This window comes from Panicum virgatum, chromosome 3N, assembly GCF_016808335.1.
Source record: "Panicum virgatum strain AP13 chromosome 3N, P.virgatum_v5, whole genome shotgun sequence".
NCBI classification, from domain to species: Eukaryota; Viridiplantae; Streptophyta; class Magnoliopsida; order Poales; family Poaceae; genus Panicum; species Panicum virgatum.
Genome location: NC_053147.1, coordinates 51,399,988 through 51,423,557, shown reverse-complemented (window position 1 = coordinate 51,423,557; position 23,570 = coordinate 51,399,988). Strand labels below are relative to the sequence as shown.

The following is a 23,570-nucleotide window of genomic DNA, read 5'->3' as shown; positions in this document are numbered from 1 at the left end:
GATGTATGCTCTTTATAGATTGAAACATATTCGGAGAAGATCCATAGAGTCGAGAAGGAATCGTTCAGATTTTGAGTCAAAGTGACGGCCGAATTAGGTTTTCAGTTTACAACTTTTTGTTTATGCAATACACAACTTAGATTACTTAATGCCAAATTTTGATAATTTTTCGGATCCGTTTCTTAATTTTATTTTTTTTTGCAGTTAAACCATATCATTTGATATACATTTAAATTGAGCTATAACTACATGAAATAATAGTTTTTTTCAAAGAATCATAAAACATGAATTGTTTAGTGTCTTTTGCAAAGTATTTTTAATGTTCATTCAATCAATTTTTATAATAATTTTTTTTGAAATCGAATTAGTTCATAAAATAGTTTTTTTTTAAATATGTGTTTGCCGTGTGCCTCTAGAGGGACACGACAAAAAAAACTCTTCGCCGTGTGTGCTGGATCTAGACACACGGCAAAAATTCTCCATTTGTTCGGATAAGACCGGCACCTTATCTCTCTCCCTCCCTCATCTCTCTCTCGCACTCTCTCCCTCCCTCATCTCTCCCGCACACACTCTCTCTCTCCCTCCCGGTGGTGGCCACCAGCACCGGCCGGCCCCGGCAACGGCACGACCTCAAGCGCCAGCTGGCGGCGGCCACCAGCGACATCGGCGGCGCTCGACAGGTATCACCTTACCTGGAAAAAGAAATACTGGAAAAAATACTGTTAATGGTGTTTGAGAAAAAAACACACTCCTCCTGCGTCATTTGAGAAAAAAAATACTGGAAAAAGAAAGAGGAACCATTAAATTAATCAAGGCAACTATTCTTTCCAGTGTGTCCGAAGAATGGAATGGTGTTCAGTAATAAATACTATTCACAAGCCTTGGACTGATATAAGGTGAATGATTTACTAAGGAACTAATCAAGAACGATACCTCTCTGTTTAACAAGAGCTGCTTGAATACTTGAGTAATGCAACTGTTGTTTTCCAAAAAAGAAATTCCAAACACCTGGACTCAAAAACAATGTTTCAGGTGGTGCTAGGTGCATTGGTGCAAGACGGTTGGTACGGCTCTACCTAGCTACAAGCAAGTCTATGCTGCTGTACTTTCAGCACATTAGTGTGAAAATAGAAGGAAATAGGGAAAAACACATATGAAAACAAAATAATAGAAAAAACTAGGGAAACACCTAGAGAAAGATAAGCGATCCTACTTTGCCTAACATCGTAACTCCAGTTTGTTTTAACACTGCTCCAGAATGCATTTCACACTGATTTGTCGCAGCCTTGTTATTACATTGAATGCTAACAGAAACTCTATTGTTAAGTTTATTAAATTTCTCACAGGCATGAATGCATGACCACAAGAAAAAGAAACACCTATCACATTTCATTATTGCAATCTTCCTATTTTTTTTGGTTTATCCACTAGCAAAGTTGGTGTTTTTGCCAATTTCATCAACCTAACAAAAACCTCCGAAGCAACCAACCCTACATCAAATCTACTCCAGCTTCCAAGCAGTCGATTGATACCTGCAAATGTTCTGTTCGGGAATTTTCATCAATACCCCCACTCGAAATAGAATAATGTTCCAATCTTCGGTTACGCAGATCACAGAAATAGAAATGGAACCCTGTTTCCGTTGTTTAAAGTAGAATCAGCACATTAAAATTTCTTAATTGTATGGATCATTGAAAACAGGCTAATGAAGTTCAGATAACAAGATGGAGATGCTATGACTAGATCAAATCAAAGAATCTAAAAAGCTGACCTAATTGAACCAAGGATACATTTATTTTAAATTTAACATATATTTCAGCAGTTATGATTTTTTCAGTTCTTTTATGAAAGACATTAACAACAAATTAGGGTAAACTTAAGAAAAGTATCTCAAGAATGGAAAACTATCATAAAAACTACTTCAATATATCGCAAAGCTGCACATTGAAAAACAAAAACAATAGGGCCCAAAACTACACTTGCATTGTTATACTGTATTGCAAATTATCCATCCGGCATGGATGCTATGGAAGCATAGAAATGATTGTGTTTTTGACAGGGCTTCACCTAGTGTTACATCTAGTGTTGCAATTAGCCAGAGAGGAAGCAGATCTCTGGGGTCTAGCTGGTACTGGAGGTTTCACTTAACTAGAGATAGGTTCAGTATAACAGTTTATGAGTTGTGTTGTATGTCTAAAACTATCTTCTTCATAATGCAATGATGTGCTGATCTCTTGAGGATTCAAGAAAAAAAAAACACCTTATTGCAAAAATTCACATTTTTGTCATTTCATATCCCCATACTACATATTTAAGGGCATGTACAATGGTTCAGAAAACTGCCGTCTGTAAGTGCATAGAATGTCGCACATAGACAACTAAATAGACAATTCGTACAATGCACGGTCTATTAGTCCATCTATAAACTATTGAATTCATGCATGAACATATAAATCATGGTGATCAACCATAAAATTGATCTCTGTACACCACTGTGTTGCATCTATGACCATATTGTAAAGTGGCAAAAATTTTAAAAATATCTATCCTATTCTCGTCTCTCTCTCGAACTCTCCTGTTCTCTATCGAGTGCAAGCCTCCATGGCAGATCTGGCCCAGGGGCTGACGGCTGGCATTACGACCTGCTGTTGGGCAAGCGGGTGAGCTGCTAATGGTGCGGCAGGGCAGCGGCGGCAAGCGGCCGTGCTACAGGGCTGTGTGATGCAACGGCCAGTCGTCGGCGGGCGGTGCGGCACGACGCGGGGGCCGGAGAGGGAGACACATTGCAAGTATTTTGATTCCTTCCAAATTGCTAGTTTGTTTTTTTGCACCAAACATCTGCTGCCGCACTGGATCGAGAGAAGCCGTCGCTCCATGAAGACGAGGCGTACAACAGGGCTCTCACCGGCGATATGGCTTCGTGCCACGAGCCCGAGCCGTCGTCTCACCAGGCGACGGCATCACCCGTTTCCTCATTTAATCAGCTTTGATAAACGTGATTAACCGCATATAGACGACTCATTTATTAGCATTGTACATGCCCTAAGCAGTTGAATGACAATAAACGTTTAGTTTTCCAATATGACGCAAAAACGGGAAACTCTATGAAGCGTAGCTTTGTGAGATTAATGTCAATAAAAGTGTAATCCGGCAGCAGTTTTCTAAAATGTAGCGTGGTTTTGTGAAATTTACTGAAGCTTGTATATGAAAATAAATAATAGATGAAGTGTAATCCAACTTATATTGGACCAATCATTGAAGAATCACCACAAAAGCATTGAAAAACAAGGCTACATATTTGTCTATTACTTCCCCTTCGTGTTTTCTTCACTACATTCTCAGATTCTCAGGCACCTTTCCTTTCTTAAACAGATCCTAAGAAAAGATAACAAATATTTGTTCCTCTCGCATTAACCAATCGACAAGCGCAATCAAACGAGAACAAAATCACCCAAACACCATACGTTCCCCCAAAATCATCCATCACCTGCTCTCCTACCAGCCAAATCCGCGCATATCCTGAAACAACCTCACCCCCGAAAGCAAGCACTCACCAGGCCTCGACGATGACGCGCTTCCCTTCCGCCGCCGCATCGCCTCCATCCTCCTCCGCCGGCGCCGGCGCCGCCTCCTCTGCCACCTTCTTGCCCCTCTTCCTCCCCTTCGGCTCGGCGGCCGCCGTCACCGCCTCGTCCTTCTTGGCCCTCTTCCTCCCCTTCTGCTCGGCAACCGCTGCCTCCTCTTCCTTCTTCCTGGCCGGCACCGCCTTCGCCGGAGCAGCCTCCGCGCCCCGCTTCCCAGCGGCCGCCATGCTCCGCGTCTTCCGCGGGGAACCCACCGCCGGGGACTTGCGTTTGGGAGGCATCAATCCGCTGGGGTGGGTGGGTCGGCCCTGGCTCGACTCCCCGTGGATTCGCACTCGTTGTCGCTGGGGAATCGCGCTGCGGTAGTGGGAGGGGAGCGACGAGAGGAACACAAAGATATTATAGCGGCGGAATGGGAGGAGGCGCGAGAGCCGAGCAGTTTCCCGCCAATTGGAGGTTATGGGCCTTCTCCCGTCGGTCCAACACACACACCTCATGGGATGGCTTCTCCGTCGCATGGCCTGTAACAAACAGTTGATGAGAAGGCCGGCATTGCTAATCCAGCCCACTTCATGGTGGTTGTCCCTGGCCATCAAGTAGTTCATCGTGATAGAATGACATTTGAAGCTATTATTGAAGTATTTGCTCAGACTAGTGGCTATGCACGTGCCCAGGTGTTTAAAACTAGTTCTATATCAACTCTATGGAGGTAGATAATATACTCCATGGTGTAAGAGTTCTGCCAAGTAGATAGATAAGAATATATATCACGTATTAGTCAGCACACAATGGACAAATCACAAAAATAAAGTTAATAATAACAATAGTTCAACAAAAATATTATATTAGATCCACCATAAGAATATATCTTAATTTATTATTAATTGATACAGGAATTTAAAATATGGCCTAATTGATGCAACACCACCATGCAAGACTCAAAAAAATGTGGAAAGCTCCTCCATCCATATTTCTCCCTCAACCTCTAGGTACACCAAAACCGTCTATGTTAGCCCACCTGAACATGTATCAATATTCACAAATAAGACATCATCAGAAACAAATATTTATTGCTGCATGATACTTATAGCAAAAAAGATATTTTATCAGTGAACATGGAGGGGTAAATACCTGTTTTGTCTCTAGCAATTTTATAAGATTGTCTGCAAATGAATTCATGTGGTGGGTCATAAGACATAGCTAGATATACTTGTCCCTTTCACTGATGATCCCATCGTACTTTGCAGCCAGCTCGTGAATTTCATGAAGAGCGTCTCTTGAAAATTTTTGAAACCAGCACACACTCTTGGGAGATAAAGCTCCACCCATTCAGCAACAATAGTTGCTGATGCACGAACTCACTACTGGCAGCACACTATGCTGAGACACCAATTTCACTGAATCTGTGGAGATCAGCCTACCAAACTAAATAGAAAAAAGATTGAGATTTATAATTAAAAGAGCAGATTCAGGAGGGAAATAGGGAAAAAACTACCAGATATATAGAAACTACCAGAGCTGATACCTTTATTATGAGTTCAAAAATCTATAGCTACAAACGTAAAAGAATGAAACACAACCTTGTATGTTGTACACAACTTTTGCTTTATTCATCAGAGCTGCTATCACTGGCAAAAGGCACAAAAACGCTGAAAATTCTGCAATCATAAGCACACCCTCTCTGTTTTGTTTAGCTCAGCTTCCATAGCCTGGAGTTCTTTCCCCTTTTTCTTCAGATCCTAGACGTAGATATTGATGGATGTATAATGTGAGGAATCATCAGCATATAAAATAATCAGATAAACAATCAAAGCTAACTTGGCATACAAACAGTACAGTGTTGACTTGCTTAAGCTATTTTGACAAGAAAATTCAAAACAAAATCATAATGAAGAGTGCATGTACCCACATAGAGCAACTGTACAATGGATTCTCAAAACTTCCATTTAGTGCAACTGTACAAGGGTCCAGATTCAAGGAGATTGAAGTACCTTTGTTGAATCAAGAGGAATATCTACATTGTAGAAATCAGCTGGTTCATGCCATAGAGGTGAGCCGAGAATTGGTGGCTGGTGGAACACTTCCTCCCTGCAGAATCGGGGAGATATAGAGTTACAAAAAATGACTCCAAATTAGAAGTCTCTGAGCAAGTGAACTCAGTAACCATATTATTTTTCTAGTAGATATAACTAACCTGCTACTAAGCATTAAGTAGAACAATCAACGTATCTATACTATAAAGGATGAAAAACATGTGAAATTTCCAAACAAAGAAGCACAAAGAAAGTGACCTCTCCAGCACCCAGGAAGAGGAAAGTATGCTCTGCCAATATTCCACCAAGTAACTTTTGCGCTACAATAAGCCCAGCAAGAACCACGGAAGCAGTTCCCTGCAATTTATAAACAATATAAATTGAAGATGGTACTTTAGAATAATCCAGCTTGCATGTAATCATATTGTGCCGACATTATACAGTAAAATACATTGCAAGCATCAAATAACAACCTGAATATCATCAATGAATACAAGGTGAGTTGTGCCGTATCTTGCAAGGCGCTCAAAGGCATTATGATTGGCAAAATCTTCAAACTGTGTGATAGAAAAAAAACATGTAATAGGTTTCAGCTTTCAAACTTTAGGCCATTTGCCAAATAATTTAGATACAAATGTACATGTAAAGTGTACACAAAAAAGCTTAGTTTTACACTAAAACTGGGTACATGCAATGATCTATGAGGTGCATTATCTCTCCTTCAAATTAATGACGGGAATAATTAGTGTATTCCTCAAACCCTAGATGTGTGGGTATATATAGAACCTATACATGAGCCTCTAGATGGGCCTCTATACACATGGGCTCAATATACTCCAACACAAATATCATATGCCTTCCTCTTGGCCTTTTCTCAAAGTTTAATTTGCCATTTGGTGCAACATGCTTTTAAATTGAGCAACATATATTCAGACTACATATGGTGTAACAAGACTTCACAATCTACCATAACAACTCAGTTTCTCTCACTGCTTGATGATTGAATGATTCAGATAAAGGAATAAAAAGGCTTTTCCATATTGCAATGAACCCGGAAAATGTTTCTTGCGCCCAAAATTAAAGCAAAGAAAAAATTCTTCAAGCACAGGAATTAGTAGTACCACTACATCAATTGTTTGCCTAAAACATCTTGAGCACGATAGTAACATGAAGGATAAGAGTAATATAGGTGTCAGCAGATGCATCTTCTGACAGCCAGCTCAACATCCTATTTCATAAGTTAAAAACCCACCAATTAGCATAGACAGCTTCTAACATTGTTATGGCAGCTAGTTTGACATTCAAAATTATGCACCTCATAAAATCAAACAGAGACTCTAGATGGCCAGGCAAATGACGACAGCAAAAAAAATCCTCTTTAAAAAATCAGGAGAGCTTTCTTCTACAAGTGTGCATTGTGTTCTTTTTGCAGCAACCTTATCTTTACCTGGTTAGCCAGCAAAACTACTGCACTCAAAATCCTATTTCATAAGTCAAAAGCCAAGAGAATGTCCTGCTTAATTTCATAAAGTCAAGAATCAGAGGGTACCAAATGAAATGAGTTAAACTAACAAGAGAATATCTTGGTCAACAAATTTCAAGAAAAGAAACTCAGAATGACAATATTTCAAAATATTAATAAGCACTATGCGGCCAGAGCAAACAAATCCTACAATTGTAGGCATAATTCCAAGGCAAGCCATGGCAGTGAAGTTTAAGGTCACGAATGGAGTCTAAGGCAAGCTAGCTTCTTACAAACCAAACAAATCCCATCACAGACATTAGGACCCATGGCTGGAACACCCTGCCGAAAAGATGTGAGTAAAGTAGTACCAAGCATCAAGGGAAACTGAATTGCGTGCATTATTCAACATGGATACAATGTTTTTTTTAAATGCCTAACTCACGTATGAGTACATAAGCCTTAGTTACTTCAAATGCCTAAGCAAATTTGTAACCGGTTCTATGCTCTAAGTAGGTACCACATGTTATCATCTAAACTGAATAGAAATTAAATTGATTCTTTTGCCAACTGACCTATCAGAGAATAAATGCATGATGAATGTAAAACAAGTTATCATCAATTAGCAGGGAACAAGCATGAAACGATAAACTCAATGCAACATCCTCAGTGATCAACTTAAATAGCTTACCTTTTGAATCAATCAGGGTGCCAGACTCGCAAGGCCTCTTCAGTTGCATATGTTGGTAACTTTGGTTGGGATAAAAAATATAAGTGCCATCCAGGATGATGGCGATGAATGCCTCTGCAATGTAGGGCCTAAGAGAAGTGAAGCACGATGAATGCCTATGCAATGTAGGGCCTAAGAGAAGTGGAGCACTTGAACACTAAACAGACCACAACAACATAATGAAAGAGGCATCAGCAATAATTGCCTCAGTCCACCACCACCACAAAAAATCAACACAATCATTTGAAAATAAAAATGTACTATAAACACTGCAGCATTGCCAGGAGTATAGCGTAGCCAATGACGTCACACCAAAACAAAGGGAAATCAGTCTACATAATCCTTTTCAAAAAATCAGAAAGCAGTACCTGGTAGTTCTTTGGAGCCGTTCGGATGAGAGTTGCGGAGGCATTGGCAGATTCATCTTCTTCAACCTCGCCTTCAGCTGCAAATATGCCACATTATTCAGCTCCTTCATATTTCGGAGGTGCTACTGGATATGATTGTCGTGTTATGTTAGGATACTATTCATACAACTCAATGAGAAGATAATCTACCAGACAGACTACTCCACTTTTTGAAAAAGAAAATGACTCCAATAACTTATCAGATGAGTGTATAAAAGACCTGAAACAATGTCTTAGACTGACAAACAAGAGATAAGGTGCCTCAAGCAGCTCGCGCTTAACACTCAAGTCAGGAAATCTCAGGTTTATCATTGGATAAACAATTGCTCCTAGATCTGGCTATAATTGCCATCACCAATCAAAACCAAAGGAACAATGATTGTACCTGACAGGAGAGAACAAGATGGAAATTGAGATAACATTTGCCATTAAAAAACCTATTTGGGTCTCTCTAATCTTTGGTGGAAAGGTAGCACCACCAGTATATTATTGACCATGTTAATTGTGTTCTACAGTTGTCTTATAGCAGTCATCCTTAAACAGAGAAGACTTGCAATCAATCAAGGAATTGGCATAACATCGACATAATCGAGGCTGTAGGCTGTTCGTAAATTGCAGAGAAAGTAAAGACATCACAGACAATATACCTCTTGAAATGCACGATGGCGAGCTTGATAGTCTCCTAGCCAGAGGTCTCCTTGTAGTTCTTCTCGAGGAATTCTCTCATGGAGTTGGAGTTCCTCCCCGTGGCGTTGGCCTTCCAGATAGAAAAGGTACCGGATGGGTCGGTCTGGTACAGGGCCGGCTTGTCGGTGTAGGGGTCAAAGCCGACAATGAGGGTGGAGAGGCTGAAGGGGCGGACTGCACCACTCTGTGTGTACTTCTGCTGCAGGCCGGCGATGTAGCGGGTGATGTATTGGACGGTGATCGGGTCATCGACGGTGAGTCGGTGGTTCTGGCACTCGACCCGCGCATGGTGGATGAGCACGCCTGGGGAGGTGAAGCGATTCGGGCAGGGCCGCAGGGGAGGATTGCGTTTGAGTGTGGGGATCGCGAGATCTAGTGGGAGGATCGATTTGAGAGGGAGGGAGCCGAGGGTAAGCTACCTGGAGTCCTGGAGCTTGGGGGTGGACTTCTTCTCGACGCTGAGGACGACGGTGTCGGTGCCGCGGACGCCGACGGCGGTGTTACCCTTGCGGACGGCCTCGAGGGCGTACTCGACCTGGAAGAGGTGGCCGTCGGGGGAGAAGACGGTGATCGCGCGGTCATATAGACGAAATTCCTTGCTAGCAAGGTGCTAACCAGCGATGCTTGTGCCGCACTCACCCTGTCTGGATCGCCAGTGGTGAGTCGGCGTCGCTGGGTGCCACGTCGGGGGAGGCAGCGTCGCGGGTGGGGGAGCACGTCGTGACGGACAGAGGAAAGATCGAGGGGAGGCGGCGTCGCGGGTGCGGTCAGGGGGGAGGCGGCGTCGCGCCTGGGTCACCGGTGGTGAGTCGGCGTCGCGGGTTGCCAGGTCGGGGGAGGAGGCGTCGTGGATCGGGGGAGGCGACATCGCGTGTGCGGCAGAGGAGGCGACGTTGCGTGTGCGACGGAGGAAAGAAATCACAAATATGGAAAGATAATTGCTGGGCGCGCTAATCACCAAATTTATACCGTGGGTATAGGCGGGCGGGTATGGAAGAGGGCGCTGTGACAAAAAATTGAAGTTTTTGACAGAAACATTTTGGTTAGTGCTGTTTTTTGGTTTTGTCAAGCAGCTAGCCCTTACATGTGGGCCTTAAAGAGATGTTTTGTGAGAGGTATGGATAGGTTAACTCTGGTGAGAATTGTTCTCAATTCTTTTATCCTTTATAGTATAGAATAGATTGCCAATTTCATCAACCTAACAAAAACCTCCTAAGCAATCAACCCTACATCAAATCTATTCCAGCTTCCAAGCAGTCGATTGATCCCTGCAAATGTTCTGTTTGGGAATTTTCATCAATACCCCCACTCGAAATAGAATAATGTTCCAATCTTCTGTTACACAGATCACAGAAATAGAAATGGAACCCTGTTTCCGTTGTTTAAAATAGAATCAACACATTAAAATTTCTGAATCGTATGGATCATGGAAAACAGGCTAATGAAGTTCATATAACTAGATGGAGATGCTATGACTAGATCAAATCAAAGAATCTAAAAAGCTGACCTAATTGAACCAAGGACACATTTATTTAAATTTAACATATATTTCAGTAGTTATGATTTTTTCAGATCTTTTTTGAAAGACATTAACAACAAATTAGGGTAAACTTTAGAAAAGTATCTCAAGAATGGAAAACTATTATAAAAACTACTTCAATATATCGCAAAGCTGCACATTGAAAAACAAAAACTGTAGGGCCTAAAACTACACTTGCATTGTTATACTGTATTGCAAATTATCCATCCCGCATGGATGCTATGAAAGCATAGAAATGATTGTGTTTTTGACAGGGCTTCACCTAGTGTTACATCTTGTGTTGCAATTAGTCAGAGCGGAAGCAGATCTCTGGGGTCTAGCTGCTACTGGAGGTTTCACTTAACTAGAGATAGGTTCAGTATAACAGTTTATGAGGTGTGTTGTATGTCTCAAACTATCTTCTCCATAATGATGTGCTGATCTCTTGAGGATTCAAGAAAAAAATAATACCTTACTGCAAAAGTTCACATTTTTGTCATTTCATATCCCCATACTGCATATTTAAGCAGTTGAATGAAAATAATCATTTAGTTTTCCAATATGATGCAAAAATGGGAAACTCTATGAAGCGTAGCTTTGTGAGATTAATGTCAATATAAGTGTAATCCGGCAGCAGTTTTCTATAATGTGTCACTACTACAGAATAGGCCATTGTTCCAGGCCATTTGTCCCGGCAGCCTTTGCGCTCGGGACAATAGGTGGCTTTTGTCCCGGGTCCAACGGCTAGCCGGGCCAGCGAGGGGGACAGGGGCCTTTTGTCCCGGTTGGTGTCTCCAACCGGGACAAAAGGCCTTGGCCCCCTTATCCCCTTCCCTCTCCCCCCGCCCGAGCCATTCAGCTCACTTGTTTCTTGCTGTTCTCGGCTCGGAGAGAGAGGAGTTCTTGCTGATTTCTTCACCACATTTGTGAAGATCTTTGATTCCCCGTCCATCCATCGGCGCTAAAGGTTTGGGGCTTGTTTTTCTCTTCTTCCTTGGCTTGTATAGCTCATTTCATGCTTTAGAAATAGAGAAAATGTGTAGCTAGCTCCTTTCTTGGACATTTAGCTAGATTGCATATGTAGGTGTGATTTTCTTTTAGATTTAGGTGAGTATGTGGATAGTAGAAATTTTTAGATTGTGTGTAGACACTTCATGTGATGTACTTGTATACATGACCATATTGTGGATAGTTGATTTTTGTATTCATGAATGAATTAATGAAATGGGTATATTAGAATTTTTTGTATTATGAATGGATTATTTTGACACTCTAGTGATGTATTTATTCAGGCTCACATTGAAACCATCTAGAAGCTAAAAAAATATTTATTTCGAAACAAGTATACGTTGTTAATCTACATCCAACGGTGATGGCACTACCTTTCGGGAATACACGATGCGCTATAAGCACGTCGCGAATCGGTTGGTCGCATCACCAGCACTTCCGATTGATAAGAAGATAGCATTTGACGCAGCCAGCATGGCCGTTGTTGTACTGAGAGCATATCAACGAGGATGCTGCCTGTGCCAAGTGCTGTGCCTATTAATCGTAAATGTTGGTGCTGCGACTGGCCGATTGGTGACATCCTTGTACCGCACCGTGTCCCCCGAAAGGCAGTGTCATCACCGCAGGGTTGAGGTTACTGACATATACATTTTCAGAAATAAAGGTTTATTTTTCTTCTAGAGGGTTTCTGGATATTGAAAAGAGTGTACTCCTGGAACTGAAGGGTGTCAAAGTAATTAGAAGTTATAGAGATTTCTTTTAATTAATTAGAGATTTCTTGAGGATTAATGATACATTTCGTCTTTTTTATTTGATTTCATTGTTATTTGCAAGAGTTATTAATTTGATCATTGTAATTGTAATAGTAAATAATTTTTACATTGTAATGGTAAGAATTTATAATTTTGTGGAAAATAAAGGTATTTTTCAGTAAAATATAGCTTCAGCAGCTGGAGAGAGTGGCGCCGGTGGGGGTGATCGTTGTCCTTCTGGAGAGAAGGGCATAACTCGAGTAGGTCGTCGGTCCAAAAAACCTAGTGCTTTTCATAGGGCAGTGCTCCGTTATTTGGAAAAAGAATATAGAGAATGCATGGCAAGGGGCGAGGAACCTCCGTTTGATCTTGAGGATTTATTGCGGCATTACGGTTCGTCACCACCAAACTCGGAGGTTTCAGCTCCGCCATCTTCTTCTGCGCCAGCAAGAAATCCGTTAGAGCATTCTGCGTTCCAACGCAAGGACGGTTGAAAACCTATGTGTTGTTGACCGAATTTTTAAGTTTCATGTATAGTACTCCTTTGTTAAGTTCTGTAATGGATTAAGTACTCCTTTTAATTAATCAAGGTGTATGATGGATATTGCATATCTTTTAATTATTTATGTTATGTTACATTTAGTTTAATTTAGGTTTGATATATTTTATTTATTCGATACGTGTAAAGAATTCAAATCGATTTATTTAAAATGCAGATGGACCAGCAATGGATGTACAATGCTGACCGACGTTCGAAAGAATTCATTGATGGCCTGCATTATTTTTTGTCTGTGGCTGAGGCAAACAAGCAGAATGGTTTTATGTGCTGCCCGTGTGTTCATTGCAACAATAACAAGGATTACTCATCTTCAAGAATCCTACACAGCCACATTTTCGCAAATGGTTTAATGGAGAAGTATGTTTGTTGGACGAAGCACGGAGAACAGGGGGTTACCATGGAAGACAATGAAGAAGAAGATTTTGACGACCACTTTCCAGGGAATGCTGGAATTGGTGCATTCGATGACGATATTCCCATGGAAGAGCCCGAAGTAGATGTAGCAGAAAATGATCCCAGCGACGATCTGGGGCAGGCATTGCACAATGTGCAGGCAGACTGTGAGAGTGAAACGAAGAGGTTGAAGTTCCAGAAGTTGTTAGAGGACCACCATAAGTTGTTGTACCCAGATTGTCAAAATGGATTAAAGAAACTTGGCACCACCTTGGATTTGCTGCAATGGAAGGCGACAAATGGTGTATCCGACAAGGGATTTGGTGAATTACTCAAACTTGTTAAAATAATACTTCCTAAGGACAATGAATTGACTGCCACAACGTATGAAGCCAAACAACTTGTTTGCCCTTTAGGACTGGAAGTGCAAAAGATACATGCATGCCCCAATGACTGCATCCTCTACCGAGGCGAGTACGAGAATTTGGATGCATGTCCCGTATGCAGTCCATTGCGTTACAAGATTAGAAAAGATGATCCTAGAGATGTCGAGGGGGAGCCTCCCCGGAAGAGAGTTCCTGCGAAGGTCATGTGGTATTCGCCTATAATACCACGTTTGAAGCGTCTGTTTAGAAATAAAGATAATGATAAGTTGATGCGATGGCACAAAGAGGAACGCAAGAAAGACTCGATGTTGAGACACCCCGCTGATGGGTCGCAGTGGAGAAAAATAGATAGAACGTACCCTGAATTTGATTTGGATGCGAGAAACATAAGGTTCGGTTTGAGTACGGATGGCATGAATCCTTTTGGTGAGATGAGCAGTGGTCATAGCACTTGGCCTGTGACTCTTTGTCTGTACAATCTTCCACCATGGCTCTGCATGAAACGAAAGTTCATCATGATGCCAGTGCTTATCCCGGGTCCAAAGCAGCCCGGAAATGAAATTGATGTCTACCTAAGACCATTGGTCGAAGAACTCTTATTGCTCTGGGGCGATGAAGGTGTACGGATGTGGGATGAATACAAACAGGAAAACTTCAACCTACGAGCATTGCTGTTCGTAACGATCAATGACTGGTCTGCTCTTAGTAACTTGTCAGGACATTCGAACAAGGGATACAAAGCTTGCACACACTGTTTATATGATACCGATAATATATGGTTGACTCACTGTAAGAAGGTTGTATACATGGGTCATCGTCGGTTTCTTCCCATCAGGCATGCGGTACGAAAGAAGGGCAAGCATTTCAAAGGCCAAGCGGACCACCGAACAAAACCGATGCACCGTAGTGGTAAAGACGTCTTTAACATGGTAAAAGATCTAGAAGTTATTTTTGGAAAGGGATCTGGTAGCCAACCTATTCCGAATGAAAACGGAATGGCGCCCATGTGGAAGAAGAAATCTATATTTTGGGAGCTACCATATTGGGAAGTCTTAGATGTTCGTCATGCAATTGATATGATTCACCTCACGAAGAATTTTTGCGTCAACCTGATAGCATTCTTGGGAGTGTACGGAAAGACAAAAGATACAGTAGAAGCACGTCAAGAATTGCAATGTATGGAAGAACGAGATGCCTTACATCCACAACAGCGAGATAATGGACGACAATACTTAAGTCCTGCCAGCTATACTCTTAGCAAGGAAGAGAAAGAAATCCTGTTTGACTGCTTGAGCAGTATAAAGGTTCCATCTGGATACTCATCCAATATAAAAGGAATCTTAAATTTGGCAGAGAAGAAATTTACAAATCTCAAGTCCCATGACAGCCATGTGCTTATGACCGAACTTCTTCCTGTTGTGCTGCGGGGGATTCTGCCTGATAACGTCCGGTTAACCATCGTGAAGATATGTGCCTTCCTCAACGCAGTTTCTCAGAAGATAATTGACCCGGAGAATTTGATAAAGCTGCAAAACGATGTGGTGCAATGTCTTTTTGGCTTTGAGCTGATATTTCCACCATCTTTCTTCAACATCATGACACATCTTCTAGTGCACCTTGTCAAAGAGATTGATATCCTCGGACCAGTATTTCTACACAACATGTTCCCATTCGAAAGGTTCATGGGCGTACTCAATAAATGTGTTCGTAATAGAGCTCGTCCAGAAGGAAGCATCGCCAGTGCCTACGGAACTGAGGAGGTCATTGACTTTTGTGTTGACTTTATTGATGACCTTAAACCGATTGGAGTCCCCGAATCGCGATATGAGGGGAGACTAACTGGAAAGGGTACATTAGGAAAGAAATCTTATGTCTGCACAGATGATTTCTCATCAAGAAAGCGCATTATATGGTTCTTCAACAATCATCCTTGGTTGACCCATATATCAAGGAACACAAGAAAATTCTGCTCTCCAATTTCTCGGAAAAGTCTGAGGCATGGATTACACGTGAGCACATGAACACTTTCTGCGGCTGGTTGCGGAAGCATCTAATGCATAACATGGATATAAGTGAACAACTATTCTTATTGGCTAGGGGACCATCTTGGAATATCTTAACATACCAAGGGTACGAGATAAATAGAAACACATTTTATACGATAGCCCAAGATAAAAAGAGTACCAACCAAAATAGTGGTGTTTGTATGGATGCCACGGACAATAATGGAAAAAAAGACACATATTACGGCTACATTGAAGAGATATGGGAGCTGGATTACGGTCTCAATTTCAAGGTGCCTCTATTTCGTTGCCAATGGGTTAAGCTATCTGGAGGAGGGGTAACAAAAGATGAGTATGGGATGACAATAGTTGATCTCAACAATCTAGGGTATAGAGACGAGCCATTTGTCCTAGCCCAGGATGTCGCTCAAGTTTTCTACATTGAGGACATGTCCAGCAAGCCAAAGAAGGGGATAAAAAAGCAAAAGAATCAGCCTAAGCGACACATAGTTCTATCAGGAAAGAGAAACATCGTTGGAGTGGATGACAAGACAGACTTGTCAGAAGAATATAATAATTTTGTTGCCATTTCACCTTTCGAAGTAAATGCTGATCCATGCATCCTGCTAGCCAATGATGACGCTCCATACTTGCGCCGTGATCATAATCAAGGGACATTTGTGAAGAGAAAGTCTGTTACCGCTAATCCTTCATGTACTTGAATCATTTTATATTATTGTATAAAAACATAATCACAATTCGAATACTTTTATTATATATGTACAGTACAATTATACTTTATGTGTTATATATATTATTTTATATATTTTTCACTTAATTACCAGACTCAATTATAATTTTCATTCAACAATGGATTACTCAACTAATTTTATTTATTTCATGAAATTACATTCACATTAACACACTATACTCTCTCACTAACACACACAATCTCACTAACACAAACTATCTCTCAAACTCACACACTACTCATTAATATCATGAAATTGCTTAATTTTATCTAAAATTCACTTTTTAAACGTTAATATCATGATAGAATCCACTTTCTGTCGAAAAGCAACAGTTTGAAAAAAATTGTTCACCTAATATATTTTTGCATGGTCAAAATAACAAATATGATTTCAAAAAAGTTAGATATTTCATTGACCCAATCAATTGAATGAAAATTAATTATTTTTGTTGCATGTATCAAGTTTATATAGAGATAAGAAATTTTGTTCCATAATTTTTGGAATCATAATTTTATTAATTGAATTAACAAATGAAAGCCAATTTTAAAAGAGAAGTAAAAAGAAACAAAAACAAACATAAGATTAGGCGGGAACGAGGGAAAACGGGCCCCTTTTGTCCCGGGTGATAGATCCACCCGGGACTAAAGGTGGGCCGCGGGCCGGGAATTTTCCCGGCCCGCCCAAAAACACCTTTTGTTCCGGGTGAAGCCACCACCCGGGACAAAAGCCCTTTTGTCCCGGGTCGTTGCTTCACCCGGGACAAAAGGGGGGGGGGCCTTTTGTCCCGGGTGAAGCCACGACCCAGGACAAAAGGGCCTTTTGTCCTGGGTGGTGGCTTCACCCGGGACAAAAGGCCCCCCATATATTTCCTTCCTCCTTCGCCCTTGCCCCTAACACTTGGTTTCTCATCTGCGCCTGGTGCCGCCGCCATCCCCTGCTCCCCCCACCGCGCGAGCCCAACGTCCCCGAGCACCGCCGCCGTCGACGTCGCCACCCAGAGCCCCGCCGCGCGAGCCCAACGTCCCCGAGTGCTGTTGTCCCTGCAAGCGCCGCCGCCGTCGACGTCCGCCATCCCGGCCCGGACCCCGCCGCGCGAGCCCAACTTCCCCGAGCGCCGCCGACCTCCCGCCGCCGCCCAGAGCCCCGCGTCCTCCGGCTCCCCCCGCCGTCGCCTGTGCGCACCCTCACCGTACGTGCGCCACGCGCTGCCCTGGCCCTGCCACTTCAGCGCCCAGCCGGCGCCGCCGGCCGGCGCCGCCCTAACCCTTATGTGTTTTATTTGTTTAAATTTGAAAATATGGATTATTTGTTTAGAAATTATGTTGTAAAATATATATTATTTGTTAATTTGTTTAATTTTGATGACAAATAGGGTGTTAATTACTTTTGAAATTATATTATTTAGAGTTCATGTTATTTAGAGTGAAATCATAATTTGTTGTTTAGAGTGAAATCATAATTTGTTGTGTAAATAAAGGTATATTTACAAATTTTTAAATGTATGAATGTGTATGTATGTATGTGTAAAGTGAGTTTAAATTTCTTTTAAATATTTCATGTATATTTCTTGAATTACCTAGAGAATATTTATTGACTTCATCCATGGATCGTTACTTAGTGAAAAAACCTTCTAGAATATTTCATATATAGATGATTTCAAGTTTATTTCTTGAATTACTTAGAGAATATTACTCGACCTCGTCCATCGATCGGTACTTAGTGAAAAAACCATCTAGAATATTTCACAGTTGATACTTAGTGAAATTATAGATAGAATATTTCGTGTATATTTTTTGAATTACTTAGAGAATATTTCTCGACCTCATCCATCGATCGGTACTTAGTGAAATTATCGATAGAATATTTCTTTTATATTTCTTGAATTACTTAGAGAATATTTCTCGACCTCATCCATCGATCGGTACTTAGTGAAAAAACCGTCTAGGATATTTCATATATAGAATATTTCAAGTTTATTTCTTGAATTACTTAGAGAATATTACTCGACCTCGTCCATCGATCGGTACTTAGTCAAATGCTCGCAAATATGTGGATTATTTAGAGAATTTTTTTAAGAGTTTTATTTGTATTAATATTTTAGTTACGATGGACCCGCGACACACAGATGCGGAAGACGAACAGTTCCTGTTGAATATGATTGGCGAAGGTCAAGGAGATGTCCCTGAACAAGCTGATGATGGCAGCAATACCGACATATATTTGAATATGTCCGGTGATGGAAGTGAGCCACCATCTATTCAAGATGACGCTGCTGCTGAACAAAGTGCTAATGTACATAACACAACTATACTTATTTTTAGTGACAATCATATTTTCATCTGAATCTATATGAATACTATGAATGTTTTTTTATAGCCGTCTGGATCATCATCGCAGCAGAAAAAGACGAAGCGAGGCCCAACAAAAAAACTGGAAGGGCGGTTCATTATAACGGAAGTTGGTCCAGATGGCGAACCGATCGCTCCAGAAGCTGCCGCCAAAAAATTCATAAGACAATCCGGATGTATTGTCAGGGACCACATCCCGATCAACTTCAGGCTCTGGAAAGCTTCCAATCTAAGCGAGGAACGGGGTGCGGTACCCGAAAGAGAAAAAGAATGGTGCTGGCGGGAGCTTAAGAAAAACTTCACGATTCCAGCTGAATCCGAAGAGATATGCAAGCGCTGGACCCTGAGTAAGATGGCCGAACAGCTGCAATCATTCAAGAAAATTTTGACGAAGAAATATATCAAGACCGGGACCACACCCGTATTTACCGGCGAGCTCGAAAAGCTCAGGGGTCACTGGGATGCATTTGTGGAATACAAGTCTTCAGAGCTTGGGCTTCAGAAGGTGCAGAAGGCCAAAGACAACGCTTCGAAGAAAGTGTACCATCACACTCTAGGCCAAGGAGGCTACAAGCTTGCAATACCCAAATGGGAGAAGATGGAGCAGGATCTGCTTGACAGAGGCATCCAACCTGCGACCATGAACTGGCCTGAAAGGTCAAGGACCTGGTTTTATGGTCATGGGGGAAGCTTGGACCCTTTGACTGGTGACTGCATCTATGGGCTAAACATCCAGCGAGTAGCCCAGAGGCGACAGGAGGCCATACAAGCAGCGGCCGAGGGAACATTCCAACCGGATAGAGAGAGGGACGAGCTGACTTACGCCCTTGGGAATCCAGAGCATCCGGGACGCACAAGAGGCAAAGGCGTGGTTCCGTGGAAGTATGGGTTCATGGATTACATTGAATCATATAGAAGCCGGCAAAGAAGAAAGAATGATGAGCGGGAGCACTTGCGAAGGCTAGAGGAACGGCTCATGTCACACGATCAAAGACTGGAGGAAGAGGTTCAATGCCAAGTGGCCAAAGAAATGAGCCAGCAACAGCAAGCGCAAACGGTGCCTCCAGAGCCTAATGTCGCAGCCGATCACCTGTCTCAGCGGAAAAGCAGCTGCGCTTCCACAGACGTCGCCGTCGCCGAGCCAACGAGGATCCAGGCCGCAGTTGAAGCGTCGGCCCCGCAGTGATTTCCAGTGGATGAGATCAACCAGCTGATACCTTGTGACCTGCAGACTGCCGTTAAGAACTTAATGTTCACTGTTGCATACGGTACTGCCATGCCAACCCAACCAGGCGACGTGTACCACGGGCAGCAAATTCCGCATGGATACACAAGAGTTGGCGTGGAGCAGGTGTGCCAGGGTTGGGAGACGCTCGAGCTTGATATTCCTGGAGGCGATGGGGAGAGAACACTAGCAGAAGCCATTCATGGCTACATCCTATGGGATAAGCACTACATTGTCCTAAAGTCGGATGATCAAACACCAAGACCGGCATCTCAGCATGCCTCTCCAAGACCGGCATCTCCGCAAAACTCCCCAAGGGCAGCACTGTCTCGGCAAGGTTCACCGGCACATTCTCCATCACCATCATCTCATGCGCCGATGAACACTCAAGCGTCACCGTCGCCTCCATGGTCACCCCCTCCGCCGCCGGCAAAGAAGCAGAAACGGCCGCCGGCAAAGAAGCCGAAGCCGGAGCCCGAGAAAGTGATAAATCTGATAGATTTGAATTTTTTTAAGGGAATGTGCGAAGCAAATAAGAGAAAATTCATTCTGAGAGACCCCCCTTCAGACTACGAACGCACAATTATCAAAACTACTGAGAAAAAGAAGAGACAATCAAAGTCGTCATCGTCCGACGTTCCACAGCTCGGAGCCCAAAAGAAACAATCAATAGAGCCTCTCGCAGTGGGACAGACGACGCAAGAACAAGACTTTGTTACATTTTTGAAAGAATCAAACCTGACGGCGGCTCAGATTGCAGGGGGAGAAGATATTCCAAAGGCCGATGTGGTCGTCAAATGGACGTTTGAGATCGGCAAAACTCTTGTACCCCCCGAAGTAGTGTCTGTGCTTCCAACGCAAATGTATAAGCTGCACCAGCACTAGATGCGTGCGATGGCCGATTACTTCTTCATGCAGGGCGCAAAGATTAAAGATGACGATTTCTTACGGGGGGAGACCATTATATGGATAAACTAGGAAGAAATTTACCAACCGGGACAAAAGGTCCCGGTTGCCAGACCCGGGACAAAAGGGCACCCCCTTTTGTCCTGGACTGGCGTTTCCGGTTGGGAAACCGGGACAACAGAGATTTCCCAACCGGGACAAATCAACATTTTTGTAGTAGTGTGTCGTGGTTTTGTTAAAGTTACTAAAGCTTGTATATGAAAATAAATAATAGATGAAGTGTAATCCAACTTATATTGGACCAATCATTGAAGAATCACCACAAAAGCAATGAAAAATAAGGCCACATATTTTTGGCTATAGCCATTTCATTCAGCGGTAATAGTATATATCTGTAAATTTTTCGGTTGAGTGTACATCATTGAAAATTCGTAAAACAATAAAAAAAATCCACACCTGATGGCTTCTCCATCGCATGGGCATGGCCTGTAACAAACAGTTGATGAGAAGGCCGGCATTGCTAATCCAGCCCACTAGAAGGTAAGTTTGACTTTTTTTTCCTTCACTCTCGAGAAAACGAGATCAAAATTTCAATGTGGAAATAAATAATATACATTTGAAATGTTTAAGTTTAAAATAGTAAAAATAAAAAGCATAGCTCATGAAAAGGAGAAAAGCCAATGTTACATGCTCAATTATCCATCTAGAAAGGGAAAGGCGTAGGTAGGCCTGATTTCATTGTATATATTTTAAATATAATAGTGGTAGTTGATATAGAGAAAGATATATAGAGTATGAATAAGTGCGGGAGAACTTGATATAGAGGAGAGAATCTCGATGACCAGGACGAAATATTTTTTTTCAGAGGATGAATTTAGAGTATGATGAGTGCGGCCAGCCTTAGGCAGGGAGAAAGGTAGAAGAGAACTAGCAGAGACTGGATCGAATGAGATCTCACAACTCATCTTGTGCACACATACATATACATATATTTGGTAACCAGCTCTAGGTTCCTAGGCACTACAGAGAGAAACCACACTTAACTAGCAAATGAGCCACCAGCCAACTTGACTGCTTTATGGATCTTTTATTGTTGTACTCAAACATGAAGAATTACGAAGGATAGGCAAGGATATCACCATCTGCCGCCTACATCTCTAAACCATGAGGTATCACCGCATCCAGCAATACTTGACTAATATACACTACTAGAATCTCAATAATACCCGACCGTTTTAATACAGTTGGCCATTAACATGTACAGTCGGGAAAGCAAATAGCCAAGAGTATACTGTCGGCTATTACCTCTCGGCCATCCTTGGTCGGGCATTCGACCAATGGCTGACGGGATGTCGGCCACTGAGTTCCCAACGGGGAAAAACCCAACGGTATACTGTTGGCTATTTTATGACAAGACAAATAGGTATACCAACAATCATTTCATTTCATGATGGTTTCAATACTCTCGGCCATTTGGTCCACATTTTTTTAAAAAAATTCTGAACCTTTTAATTTCATATATTACTTATTTTATTTGTTTTGAAGTTTGATTTGAGACATTCTGTCGTGGTATTCAATTGTTGAGGAATGTTGAGTACTCTATCCTGCTTGTGATGAGTGAATTGTCAACCGTGCGGTGTGATCGTGCGCTTGGTCTTTGGATTGCAGGTACTCGGGCGTCAAGTGTCGACGGAGAGCTGCCGTGGAGGTGATGTGGCCGATGGACCGTGTGGTGGACGGCAGTGAAGTGCAACCGGGACCGGAGCTCGGGTCGGGTGGCAGCTGTGGCGTCCACTCCTGGATAGAGGGCGCAAGCGGCGACGGAATGCGGGTTTCTTGGTTTGCACCACAAAACCAAGGAGGCGGACGGCGGTTGAAGACGCCAAGTCGTGGAGGCACGGGCGTCGGTCTCGGGACTGACGGAGGCGACGGGCGTCGACGGCGTCTGGGGCCTCGCTGCGGGCGAGGAGGTGACGGGCGTCAGGCGGCGTCTAGGGCTGTCAGAAGGCCGAGGCGGGAACGACGTCTAGGGCCACAGCGTGGAGGCGGGAATCTTCCCGCGCGTGGAATTTTGGCGGTTTTCTCAAAACCGGCCACCTATCCGGGTTTCGCGGACCCCCCCAAAACCGCGAACCGGATCTTCATCGACATGGCGGCATCGCGGAGAAGGCTTCGAGTCAAAGAAAGAAACTCCGCTGTCGGATGAGATCGTGTACACATTTCCAGTTTTGCCCCTACGGGCGTTTTAGTGTCTAGTTTGAGTCGAGGGTATTTTGGACCCCTGCGTGGGCACCTTAAATACCCCTCACCCTCTCCTCTCTCTTTTTCGCGTCAGCCATAGAGAAACCGCACCTCCTCCCTTTCCCTGGCGCCCTCCTCCTTCTTCTCCTTCCTCTCTTCCTCCCTCTCCTCTCTAGGGATTAGAGGTATGGATTTTTGAGTTTTTGTACTGAGATTGATCGGGAAAGGAGGCCCAATCCTCCTTGTGCCCTTCGGGGTTTTGAATTCAATTCAATCTCGTACGTTTTGTGCTTTGTTTTGGATAAATTCGATTTTCCTTCGACGAGTCTTGAGCACGAGATGACGAGTGGTTTTCTGATGATCGAGTGACTCTTTTGTAGTGATTCTAATACATCAAACCTAGTACTAATCCCCCTGGAATCACGAGTTCACTCGAATCGAAGTTCTTGGCGTTCTAAAGAAAACCCCCGTTTTTGCTCGAAATTCTTCGATTCCTCCCAAACCATGGAGTGATTCGTCGATTCCTCCTGTGGACATGTTAACAAGTCCTTTGTGATCATGCCTGCAAAATTTGA

The 23,570-nt window shown here is 42.8% G+C and overlaps 2 protein-coding genes across 2 annotated transcripts; both read right to left on the bottom strand.

The window, feature by feature from the left end:
- Positions 1-3,218: 3,218 nt before the first annotated feature.
- On the bottom strand, positions 3,219-3,988 carry LOC120663338. Its single transcript, XM_039942143.1, has one exon. The coding sequence runs from the start codon at positions 3,863-3,865 to the stop codon at positions 3,551-3,553; it is 315 nt and encodes a 104-aa protein (XP_039798077.1). The 5' UTR covers positions 3,866-3,988; the 3' UTR covers positions 3,219-3,550.
- A 4,901-nt stretch (positions 3,989-8,889) lies between these two features.
- On the bottom strand, positions 8,890-9,771 carry LOC120667870 (proteasome subunit alpha type-7-A-like). The gene is made up of 3 exons (XM_039947860.1): positions 9,703-9,771; positions 9,363-9,513; positions 8,890-9,206 (listed from the first exon to the last, which is right to left on the bottom strand). Exons 1-3 carry the CDS (start codon positions 9,769-9,771, stop codon positions 8,899-8,901), a joined length of 528 nt encoding a protein of 175 aa, XP_039803794.1. The 3' UTR covers positions 8,890-8,898.
- Between the last annotated feature and the right edge of the window lie 13,799 nt (positions 9,772-23,570).

What these genes read in the sequence shown, in the direction of transcription:
- LOC120663338 (XM_039942143.1), bottom strand. Translation starts at nt 3,865, where the DNA reads ATGCCTCCCAAACGCAAGTCCCCGGCGGTGGGTTCCCCGCGGAAGACG.
- LOC120667870 (XM_039947860.1), bottom strand. Translation starts at nt 9,771, where the DNA reads ATGTCGCCTCCCCCGATCCACGACGCCTCCTCCCCCGACCTGGCAACC. An exon ending in GCGACGCCGACTCACCACCG is followed by an intron (nt 9,514 to 9,702) that starts GTGACCCAGGCG and finishes ATCGCTGGTTAG; the next exon opens with CACCTTGCTAGCAAGGAATT. An exon ending in CACCGACACCGTCGTCCTCA is followed by an intron (nt 9,207 to 9,362) that starts GCGTCGAGAAGA and finishes TCACCTCCCCAG; the next exon opens with GCGTGCTCATCCACCATGCG.